At 47.1% G+C, this 12334-nt stretch overlaps 1 protein-coding gene across 2 annotated transcripts in view; it reads left to right on the top strand.

Moving 5' to 3' along the window:
- The window catches only part of TEK (TEK receptor tyrosine kinase), an 85339-nt gene that overhangs the window by 51066 nt on the left and 21939 nt on the right, over nt 1–12334 (top strand). Inside the window, exons 10-14 of one of the 2 annotated variants that reach the window (XM_006127248.4) lie at nt 3308–3469; nt 5074–5208; nt 8316–8600; nt 10298–10597; nt 11451–11608. In XM_006127248.4, coding sequence (XP_006127310.2) covers nt 3308–3469; nt 5074–5208; nt 8316–8600; nt 10298–10597; nt 11451–11608 — 1040 coding nt within the window. The remainder of the gene's footprint in view (nt 1–3307; nt 3470–5073; nt 5209–8315; nt 8601–10297; nt 10598–11450; nt 11609–12334) is intronic. The other variant, XM_014575592.3, reaches the window with a different exon arrangement.

Below are 12334 nucleotides of genomic sequence, written 5' to 3'. Positions count from 1 at the left end.
ATGTGACAGTCTGCTATGGTTCCCAGAACTGTGAGTTACTATGTTACCCCCTCAACCTCAGTAAACGAGAGTTTTGCTACTGACCACTCCCTGATACACCAGTTTGTCTGGTGTGGCAGAAAACTCTTCAGGACCCTGCCATCCACACCTTGCCCTTCAGGTAACAGTGAACCCAAAATCCTGAGTTCTCCAGAGATGTTACCATGCAGTGTTCAGTCCTCTCTGCTGGAACACCCAGAAAGTTACTGTTTGTTGCTCCTTTAAAAGACAGCACATTCCTGCTCATTAAGTTAACTGGGATTTGACAAACACTCTTACTTCAATCACTGCATAGAGTTGGTGTACAGCTTAAGTAGAACAAATTTATTAAACAAACCATCAAAAATCTAAGTCAGTGATCTCCAACCTTTTTAAGCACAAGGGGTGGGCCCAGGCTGCAGCTGTAGCCGGGTCACGCATGCGCCGTGCACCCTGGGGGCGGGCCTGCGCACCTTAGGGGGGCGGGCTCACTCCCTACGGGCGTGCCCGCACATGCACCATGCGCCCAGGGGCGGTGCCACGCGCCCATGCCCGGGGTGCCAGAATACCTTGGGCCGGCCCTGCTCTTGCGTGGTGGTGCAATGGGGCTAAGGCAGGCTCACCTCTGCCCTCACCCCGCATCATTCCTAAAAGCAGCCAGAAAACTCCATCCCAAGTCCTGTTGGGCCCCTCACTCTGCTCTGTGGAGGCAGAATACAGGGTGGGGGAAGGGAACATCTTGACAACAGTGCCCCTCCTCTCCCTTCCCTGTCCTGCACAGCAAGTGGGAGGTTCCCAGGGGTGGGAGGAGGCAGCTCCAAGGCAAAGGGCAGGAGTTAAGCAGCAACAGGGGGAGGGGCAGCTGAAATGCCTTGATAGCCTCTTGGCCAAACCAGTCAGGATCACCTGTCAGAGGCTCTAAGGTCTACCTGTAGATCTACTGCTTAGTGACCATTGCTCTTAGTGATACCAAGTATAAAGGAGTAAAGATAGAAAGGGTTACAAGCAAACAAAAATAAAAATATTTTTCTAAGACTACTGGGGGCTGTCGAAGCAAAAGACTTCTCTGTGTTTAGGCAGCTAACTAAAAGCTTTATTGATCAATAAGGCACAAAGTGAGCCAAACGTGACCCCAGCAGAGCCGGGCCCAGTAAGGCTGCTCAACACAATCAATCTTAGTATTTTATACCCTTAACCAAACAAGTCTGATGCCAGGGCATTCAATCAGAGCAAACTTCAAAGAGAAATTATTATCAGCAAAGAAAGAAACAGGTTTTAAGGAGTGAGAGTTTCAATTCAAAATAGTTCATTAACACATTCCAATAGCTCATCCTTCTGGCCTTTCTCACATCAGTGAAGGTCAGTAAACTCTCTAGTGTACGTGCAGAAGCAAGAAACTTAAATGGCTTCTGTTATATGAAGTGGCTTCTAGCTAAGTATGAAATGGTTTCCACAGGGCTATGCCCCCTGCTTGCTACACTCACCAACCCCCCTCTCTCTGGGGGTAGGTGTCTGCCCAGGAGGGGGGGTACAGGAGCGGGCTGGGGACAGGGTGTCTGGCCAGGGGGCAGGAGCAGGCTAGAGATATATGTCTGGCCAGGAGGGTGGATGCAGGAGTGGGCTGAAGGTGTGGGGTCTTGGCAGAGGGTGTGTGTGAGGGAACTGGGGATGTGGAGTCTCGGCAGGGTGGTGAAGGGGCTGGGAGTGTGGGGTCTCAGTAGAGTGTGTGTGTATGTGAGGGGCCTGGAGGTGCAGGGTCTTGGCAAGGTGGTGACTGAGGGGGCTGGGGAGTCCAGAGTCTCAGCAGGGTGGTGAGTGAGTGGGCTGCAGTGCCAGCCCGTCCCCCCAAGCCCAAACCCCGCATCCCCATTCTCCTCACTCAGAGCCCCGCCAAGAAGCTGGAAAAGCCTCCTTGGAGCCTGTCCTGCACCACTGATCCCTGTGGCTAGGAGAGGGGGAACAGAAGCGGCAGCACGCGGAGAGCCTCGGGGCTTTCTACCCTTCCCAGGGAGCGTGCGCTGGCGCCCACCGTATGGGCTCTGCCCTGCCTCTTCAGGCCCCACCCAACCCTCACTCCCTGTCCCCACGTCTCAGGCCTGTTACATGGACCCGTGAGGAGGTCACACAGACAAAGGGGCGGGGGGGTTTCTGAGAAGAAATCTACAGCCTGGCTGCCCCACCTTTGCAGCAGGAGGCAGCAGGCAGAATTGGCAGGAACATGCCCTTCTTCTTCCTCCTCAGGGCGAGCTTCGCTCCTCCTCTTGGGCTTTTTGTTTGTTTATTTTGATTGTTCTTTGCACATGTCAAGCCCCCGGACATCTCCAGGCCCTGCAGGAGCAGCGGCTGCTCTGCATTCCTGGCATTCCAGGGCGGTGACTGCGCTAGGCAGCAGCTCCATCCCCTCACTGCACACAGGACTCCAGCATGCTCTGGCTCCGCAGCTGCTACCTCTCTCGGGACAACAGTCCCTTCCCATGTTCCTTTCCCCACCCCCGGGCTGCAGCGGGAGCCCACAGCTCCCCTCCCAGCCAAAGCTTCCTGCCTCCGCCTATCCAAACTCCTTCACATTTTCCCCGCCACAGCAGGGACAAGATTAGCAGATGGGGTGGTGCCTGTGGACACAGAGTGATGTGATGCTGTCACTCCGTCAGCCCACAGGAAAAGGGTTTTTAAAGAGAGAGAAAAAAAAGTTAATTTCAGCAAATTATAATCTTTACCTAAGCAGGTTTCTCACCTTTAGACAGAGATTTAACCCCCTTGGTTGAAGGATCCAATGTTCTGTGATTTGAAGAGTTCTGGACCCTTGAATTGTATGGGACTCTCTTCCCCTTTCTTTGTACAGTTTAGTAAACCTTTGATATGGATTCTTTGAGAAGTATGCCCAGCTCAAGCTTCTCTGCTACTGGGACATAAACACCATCCTGTTTCCCCAAAGTTCATTGACTCTGTTACAAGAGGCAAGAAGGCTTCCTGTTGATTTTCCATCCCCTGCTGATTTGCATGTAAACTAGGTTTATATTGTTTTGATTCCAATGCTTAATTTATATTGGAGACAGTAGATAGCTACCTTCCCTGCTGTCTGGGAGAGAAAACCTGGTCACAGACACAAAGGCATAATGTCAATGAGTATCCATAATATCTAACATAGGGTTAACACAGATATTTCAAAATGGTTTTAATCACTAGTATTTCACAGTCTTTCAGTCCACCTATGGACCCAGGTAGATGTCAGAGTTTTATTAATACAGTCATATAAAAAATCTGGACTAATAGTGACATTCTTGCTCAGTTCCTCCTGTGCCTCAGTATGCGCCAAAGATGGTAAACAGTGGACATAATTTTCTCACCATCAATATCAGTGCTGACTCCCATACTGGTGATGGACCGATTCTGTCGACTAAGCTCCTGTATAAGCCTGCCAATGGTTATCTGCCCTGGTTGGCAGTGGAAGGTAAGGGCCAGTCCTTTTGTTCCATTCAGTATATACAGAAACCTCATCTGCAGTCAAACAGAAGCAGAATTAGAATGTGATGTTTGCTCTGAAAAGTGACTTTTACTTATATAGGGCTCCTACCATTGGCCTTGGCATGTGCAATTCTTCTTAGTTTTTAAGAGAAAAGAAATTAAAGCAGCAGCAGAAGCAAGAGGATTTTTACTTTATTTCACTGTCTCAGTTTTTTAACAGGCTGTGGTATCCAAATACTAGCTTCTAGGATTTCTAAATAGCAAGGGCCAAATTCAGAAGTGAGTCAAGTGAATTTAAGTAGCCTAGATCAGTGGTCCCCAACGCGGTGTCCGCGGGCGCCATGGTGCCCGCCAAGTGACCAGGCCAGCCCAAGCTATTCTTGCGCCCCACCTGCCGGACTCGCGGTGCATGTGCAGCCCCACCCCCGGCAGCCCCAAAAGGTTGGGGACCACTGGCCTAGAGTATAAATTGCTGCACTTCATCCAAGCTCCTCAATGTACATTAGAGTCATGTAGACCCAACCTCTTTTAGTCTTCCTGGGTATGTCTACACTACCACCCTAGTTCGAACTAGGGTGGTAATGTAGGCAACCGGAGTTGCAAATGAAGCCCGGGATTTGAATTTCCCGGGCTTCATTTGCATAAAGCCGGGCGCCGCCATTTTTAAATGTCCGCTAGTGCGGACTCAGTGCCGCGCGGCTACACGCGGCACGGACTAGGTAGTGAAACAAGGAGTAACGGAAGCCTAGTCTGAACTACCTAGTCCGTGCCACATGTAACCGCGCGGCACGGAGTCCGCACTAGCGGACATTTAAAAATGGCAGCGCCCGGCTTTATGCAAATGAAGCCCGGGAAATTCAAATCTCGGGCTTCATTTGCAACTCCGGTTGCCTACATTACCACCCTAGTTCGAACTAGGGTGGTAGTGTAGACATACCCCCTTAGGCTTATATAGTCTCACCAAGGCTCATAGTTACTGAAGTGTAACTTACAAATTCATTAAAAAAATCGTATACTCAACAAATGGTCATCCTGTAGTACCTTAGAGACTAACAAAAATATAGATTGTATCATGAGCTATCTTGGGCACAACCCACTTCTTCAGGTGACAAATTTGGAGCAAGAAGCACAGAGGGTCAAATATAAAGCAGAAAAAGAGGGGAGAAGGGAGGAGAAAAAAACATGTCAATTAAAGTGTCTATTTTAGTGTCTGCCTGTAGGATCAGACAGTAAGCTCTTTAGGTTAGGTGCCAGTTCACTTAGGGCCAGATTTTCAGATGCACTCAGCCCCTGGCAGCTTCCACTAAGGACACTGAGTACTTTTGTACCTTTGGAAATCTTCTTTTTTCTATGTCTCATGCGAGGCTGGTCCCATTGCTGGTGCTTTAATACATAACCAGCGATGTTATCATAACAGTAAGTGGCATGCACATCTAAACAGCTCATCCTAGAATAATGGGGGTAAAGTGATGCCTAGAACCTTGACATATCTTAAGAGCAGACGGAGCTGTGAGTCGAGATACAGAAAATCCCTTGTTGTTTTTCAGCATGGAATGGAGGGTTCACCTTTCTTTCTTCTTCCATTCCCAGTAAATGGAGAGATCGTGAAATTAGATAACCTGGAACCAAAAACAGAATATCAGTTCTGTGTTCAGCTGAGTCGGAGAGGGGATGGTGGAGAAGGACATCCTGGGCCAGAGGCAAGTTTCACGACAACTGCACTTGGTATGTAGGACTTTTGGCCTTTCGCATAAGGAACTTCCAGTCAATTTTCTTCATTTTCCCTGCAATGCAAACAGACTTATTCGGCTGCATGCATGCCATATCCATTGTAATCAATGGGAGCCTTTCCACTGATTTCAGTGAGTTTTGGACCATGCCTCAGAACAGTTTTTTCAAACAATGAGGCTTTGGTAGATTCAGATCATGTCAGAGATGTTTCAAGCAAAGCAAAAGAAAATGTAGGAGCAGGGAAGAATTGCAAAAGTGGCTAAATATTCTCCTCATTTTACAGATAGGAAAATGGAGGCACGGGGGGGAGGGAAGGGTTAGGTGATTTGCCCAGTACTATATGCCAAATACTTAGTAGTGTACCAGCTTTCTCCTGATTGCCTTCTTTAAGATTAAGACTGTTTGAAAATAAGAACCGTATATTAAATGAAGGAATTGGAAGAAATCAAATACTCAAGCACTAAATAAACAATGTCTTGTACTGAACCCTCAAAATGCAAATGACCTAGCAATAAAAAGAGAGGGTCTGTCCCCTTCCTCATGTTCAAAAATTTCCACTTTGCATCATTATGCTTTCAATTCTCCTCTGTCCCAATGAAGGACATAGGACAAGTCACTTTTTTGCTGACACCTACATCAACAGTTCTTTATATGGAGCTTGTGCACACCAGCAAGCAACCCCAGATGTACTAGCTGTCGAGTATTCACTCTTTTTCCTCCAAACCATCTCCTTCTATGTTGTTTGAATTCTTGTGTCTATTATTGCTATCCCCACATTGTCCCAGACCTATGGGCTGCATCTAGATTGGCATGATTTTCCGAAAATGCTTTTAACGGAAAAGCTTTCCGTTAAAAGCATTTTCGGAACAGAGCGTCTAGATTGGCACGGATGCTTTTCCACAAAAGCACTTTTTGCGGAAAAGCATCCGTGCCAATCTAGACGCGCTTTTCCGCAAAAAAGCCTCGATTACCATTTTCGCGATCGGGGCTTTTTTGCGGAAAACAAATCTCTGCTGTCTACACTGGCCCTTTTGCTCAAAAGCTTTGCGCAAAAGGGACTTTTGCCTGAACGGGAGCAGAATAGTATTTCCGCAAGAAGCACTGATTTCTTACAGTAGGAAGTCAGTGCTTTTGCGGAAATTCAAGCGGCCAGTGTAGACAGCTGGCAAGTTTTTCCAGAAAAGCGGCTGATTTTCCAGAAAAACTGGCCAGTCTAGACACAGCCATGTTGTTTTAATTAACCTCTGCCTCCTTCAAGCCTGGGTCAGTAATAACTGTAGGATGTGAGAGGGGAATTAACTCTTGCTATTCTGATCTAGTAAATGTGACTGTGGCCAGGAAATAAAATGTCAGGATCTGATTCTTCTTTGCCTTGCACTGTGCGTAGTCATTTACACCCGTGAAAGCTCATTAGGAATTCTGCCAAATTGGCATATTGGTAGTTTACATGCACTTTGCAGCACTATAAATGATTACATAAGGTGCAGAAGAGTGGAGAATTAGAGGGGTTCTTACCAGCACCCCTGTTTGGGAAACTCTTACCACCAAATGTTAGAAGTGCACATTCCTTCACAAAAACAGAGCAAATAAAGCTGCATGAATCCTTTAGTTCAGAGGGGAACCTAGCTGGAGGAGACTGCTGAAGAAATTCCAGATTTTCTGAGGAGCAAATGGCATTGCACAGATATGAAATCCACTACCTTGCTACTTGTAGCAGGCCCAGTGGCATCAGAGATTGGCAGTACTTTCTAATGGCACAGTCCACGGCACTGCAAAATGCTAAAGTCATTTTAAAATGTTAGTACTGTGATCCATGCAAGGATGCCATTTGGGAAAGGCCCATTTCTATAACTGGCATATAACACCATACAGCATAAGGTTGGAGTCAAATGGGTATTACAGAAAGGTGAGAACAGAGCCTGAGATATCCTGCTCTGGTCAGGCATGAATGTGGCCATACAACTATGTATATGTGTAATCTGCAGTAAATGCATGTAGCAGAATGCAAAAGAGACATGGGTTCTACATGAGAGTTCTGATGGGCCAGGGTTCAAGGATGGCAGTTCTGCTCTTACTAGTAGAGTACTTCTGAGATGTTTTTAAACAACTGAGCTCTCACACAAAACATTGAGGAACAATATCATAACAAATTGTAAATGTCAGTTTCCACACCACATCTAGCCTTTCTTAGGCCCAGTCTAATGAAGAGGCAGCAAATATATGGTGCAGGCAGCAGATCCTCTTTAGTGGCCGAAAAGACAGAAGGAACTGTTTTGAGATCAAGAAATAGCCATGTGATCAGAAAGCTGTTGAATTTCACAAACAGCAGCAATGCTCCCCCTAATTTTTTCACTTTTGCGTAGAATAAATGTTTGTGCACCAATGCTTGTGTGAATGTGCACCATCAGGAGGGAAAAACTGCTAGCTGTGGATGCTCTGCTAATCAACTGGGTGGCATTTGAATCTCTCCTGAGCGGCGGCCCAAGCGCACAGCTTACAGGAAACACTGAACAACAGGCAGTGTTACTTGGCTTTGGTGGAATGTTATGCTGAATTTCCTTTAATATAAAAGGAAGATATAACAGTAGCCACTGAAGTCAGCCACATGATCCCTTTCTATGATAGAATATTGACCATTGTCCCCCTAACCCAAGACATGCAGCTAGGGCCAGGAAATAGCATCTCAACTTTTTCCAAGCATGTCAGGCACTTACGTTAGAGCCCATTGGACTTTTCTTACCACATTCATACTCCTGTACCACAAGGCCCTGTGTTGAAGCTAATATCCTGCTGATCAAAAAGGGCTAGATGTGATTCCATTAATACTTTTCCTAAATCAGCCAGAGGTGTCCATGAGAAGTAATGAAAACACTCCTGGCATGGGCTGAGCATTTGACCGTAACAGCAATTCTAACCTGTGTTAGGTATAGAGAACAGCATTAGAAGTATGGCTGCCTTGAAGCCTCATGTGGAGGTGCAGAGCACTCACCACTGACCCAGAAGGCCAGTTCCAGGTTATTGTTTTAACACCAGCCTTTGTGTGCAAGTATCCAAAGCACATAAAATACAGTTTTTCTCTCTTGCTCTATGGACTCTCCAAGGTCTTCCTCCACCAGAAGGTCTCACCCTCCTTCCCAAAAGCAAGACGTCTCTGATTTTGTCATGGCAGCCCATAGCACAGAAGCCAGAAGATGACATTCATGTTGAAGTGGAAAGGAAGAGTGTGAATGACAACAAGGGTGATAAAATCAAAGTGCCAGGAAATAGATCCTCCCTGGTTATTGATGCTTTAGAACCCAGACAGCAGTACATGTGCAGGGTACGTGTGAATACCAGGTCTGAAGGAGAGTGGAGTGACTATTTGTATGCATGGACCTACAGTGACAGTAAGTGACTAGATTCACTTCACTTTATTTAATCCTTTCTCTCCCCCTAACAGGATTCTGTTGACACTGATGAAATCCCCTGCACTGAGGGTGTAGTGCTTCTTCTGGTGCATTTACGGCTGCTTTGAGCCTTTGATAGAGGGATAGCTGAAAGACAGCTCTGATCTTATCCCCCTAGGCAGAGACTAAGGATGTGAGGGTATGTCTACACTACCCCGCTAGTTCGAACTAGCGGGGTAATGTAGGCATACCGCACTTGCAAATGAAGCCCGGGATTTGAATTTCCCGGGCTTCATTTGCATAAGCGGGTCTCCGCCATTTTTAAATCCCCGCTTGTTCGAACCCTGTGCCGCGCGGCTACACACGGCACAAACTAGGTAGTTCGAACTAGGCTTCCTAGTTCGAACTACCGTTACTCCTCGTGGAATGAGGAGTAACGGTAGTTCGAACTACCTAGTTCGTGCCGCGTGTAGCCACGCAGCACAGGGTTCGAACGAGCTGGGATTTAAAAATGGCGGAGCCCCGCTTATGCAAATGAAGCCCGGGAAATTCAAATCCTGGGCTTCATTTGCAAGTGCGGTATGCCTACATTACCCTCCTAGTTCGAACTAGGAGGGTAGTGTAGACATACCCTTAGTTCCAAAAGTTCCTAAGCTACTCAAGAGCAATGGGACTTGTGTTCCTAAATCACTTAGGTGCTTTTGAACATCCCACCCAGAGGGACTGATTCTCAGAAGTGCAAGACATCCATAGCTTCATTCAAGCCAATAGGATTTCCACTTACTCTGAGAATTTTGCTCAAGCACTGAAGGCTGAGGAGAGGATATTGCAGAGAGTAGCAGAGTCTCTCATAATGCTGGCTGCTAGCATTCTCAAAGGGGACAGGAAGGGATGAAAATGGTGTCAGAGCCCAAGTCTCCCTCGCCCTGCCCACACTGTCATAGCAGCCAGGCTCAATGGGAGCTCATGAAGTCATCGTGCTTGTTTGGGGCACAGTGAGTCTAGAACACCCTTCTGGAAGGGCACGCCTCTGCACTGCTCGTTTCTGCAGGCTCTGTGCTAATCCCAGAATTGATCCCTAAGGCTCAGAGGAACCATTCACAGAGGGGCTCCCCGCCACTCTGGCACAGTTTTCACAGTTGGGCCCTACATGCATTGGAAACAGGAGAGTGGTGACCTGGCAATTTCGATACATACATATCGATAGGTACATACATTCGATACATACATATTCTCAGGAGAACATGTCTTGCCAGTTGTGGTTGTGGCCACCAGGTAGGGTCTCAATCCTCCTCCCATTGAAATCTGTGGCACTTTTGCTGTTGACTTTACACTTCCTAAAGGCTGTTGGATGGACAAGGAAAACAGGCCTTGCAGCAATGGAAAGTAAGATACTGGAGCCACATGGGGATACTGATCCAATGGGGAGATAAAATTACACTGCCCTAATTCAAGGGTAATCCTTTTGTCTAGGATAGTAGACACACAGAATCTGCTGGCAGTGCTCAGTATTTTAATCATTGGAGCAAGAATTAAATGCACCATGCCAGGTTTATAAAAACATGGTCAAGTTTCATTCACTGTCACCCTGCTCTTGTTCTGTTTAAGCCAATGGGAGTATTGGGGAAAGGGTTGGTGGTCTGAGGGAAGGAGCAAGGATGGATGTAAGCTAGAAAGAATTTCTTTTTTGTTCATAGGAATCCCACCGTCACCTGACAACATCAAGATTTTCAACATCACGGACACCTCTGCCATCATCTCTTGGTCAATTGCTGTGGGACATTCCATCTCCTCCATCATCATCAGCTACAAGATTCATGGTGAAGCTGAGTACAACCACATTGATGTCACAATAAAAAACACAACCGTCACGCAGTACCATCTCAAGGGCCTTGAGCCAAACACTGCGTATTTGGTTCAGATTATTGCACTGAACAATATTGGAATGAGCAACCCAAGCCCTTCTCCTGACCTGAAGACACTCCCAGAAACAAAAGGTTGGTTGCTCCAGCATACTGATTTCACCCCAGCCCATGGTTGATGGTCTGGGAGGCCATGTGTGTTAGCAAGCTAAGACCAGAGCGGACTGGTCGAACACCTGAGCTTTGATTTATTTGTTGCTCTGCATTAAGAAAAATATACACAATGCGCATCCAGACAAAGGCCCTTGAATTTGAATCCCACCTCTGTTAGAGTATGTCTACACTAGCCCCCGTAGTTCAAACTAGGGAGGCTAATGTAGGCATTCGAAGTTGCAAATGAAGCACGGGATTTAAATATTGAATTCGAACTACCTACTTCGTGCCGCATGTAGCCGCGGGCACGGAGTTCAGACTAAGGGACATTTAAAAATGGCGGCGCCCGGGAAGATGCAAATGAAGCCCGGGATATTTAAATGCCTACGTTAGCCTCCCTAGTTCGAATTAGGGTGCTAGTGTAGATATACCCTTATTGTCTCACTGTTGGTCTAGAGAAAGTCATGCTGAACAGCATTTCTCAAAATGGCTGCTGGCTTAGAGTGCCTCAGTTATTGGGGGCCCAACGTTTCATAGATTCTTAATAGTTTAAAGCCAGAAGGAACACATTAGCTCATCAAATATGACCTCTTGCATAACACAAGACATGGAATTTCATCAGCCTGGCCACCCATGAATTGATTTTCATAGATGCTGAGCACCCCGAGCACCGGTTGAATTCAATGGTACTGCAGGTGCTCGGCACTTCTGAAGATGAAGCCCATACTCACTCTGCTCTGTGCATCTGTAAAATGAGAATGCTAATCTTTTCCCTCCCTCAGAGGACTGTCAGAGTTACCTGGATGCTATTATGAGCCTTTTTTCCCCTCCACAGCTCCGCATGAATTGAAAGGAGGCAAAATGCTGCTGATTGCAATCCTCGGCTCAGCAGGGATGACCTGCCTAACGATCCTCCTGGCCTTTCTCATCGTGCTGCAGCTCAAGCGAGCCAACTTCCAGCACAGAATGGCACAAGCCTTCCAAAACGTGGTGGTGGGTCCCCAGTTTTGCTTTGTCAGTGCAATTGTTCATCATGGTCTCATCTGTTCTCCTTCCCTGATGGTTCCCTCTTCCCTCTCTTCCTCTTCTTCCAGCTTTCAACATCCCCCAGTGTACATGTTAGTAGGAATAGTGTAAAGAGATCAAGGGATCACAATTGTGGGATATGAAGTAGGAGGTCCACTTAGAGGAGGAAGGCAGCTATGTGATATGTCTTCAGCTTTGCTGTTTCTAACTCCTTTGCAGTGCCAGTGTGTGATCTGATGTGTGTGAGGACGGGGCATGCCCTGCCAGACTAGAGAGAGGCTTGTGAACACACTACTCTGTGTGGCCTGGTCTCCATGTAAGCTGCACCATGGATAGTAAAATTCAGTGCAAGTTACTGCTGCTCTGAGCCCCTGTAACTGCTCCTTTGCAGCCTTTTTGACAGTTGTGAGCAGTAGTGGGAAGAGCTCAGAGCCATGTTGCCATGGCTCAATTTCCCAACCTGGCTCTTTGAGTGTAGATTAGGGATTTTAAATATCGGTTAATTGAATAGTTGAGTAACCTCATGAATTCTTATCGGTTATTCGACTATTCTACAGACCCCAGTGATGGGGCCGGCAGCTAGTGCACTCCAGTTTCATTCCTGAGAAGACCTCTGCCACTCCACGCTACTGCCTCTGTATCAGAGGCAGCAGCAGGGGGTGTCAGGTAGGAGCTGGTCTGCAAGGGGAGCCA

The sequence above is a fragment of the Pelodiscus sinensis genome, chromosome 6 (assembly GCF_049634645.1).
Source record: "Pelodiscus sinensis isolate JC-2024 chromosome 6, ASM4963464v1, whole genome shotgun sequence".
NCBI lineage: Eukaryota > Metazoa > Chordata > Testudines > Trionychidae > Pelodiscus > Pelodiscus sinensis.
The sequence above is the reverse complement of the archived record's forward strand: the minus strand, read 5'-3'. Positions and strand labels throughout refer to the sequence as shown.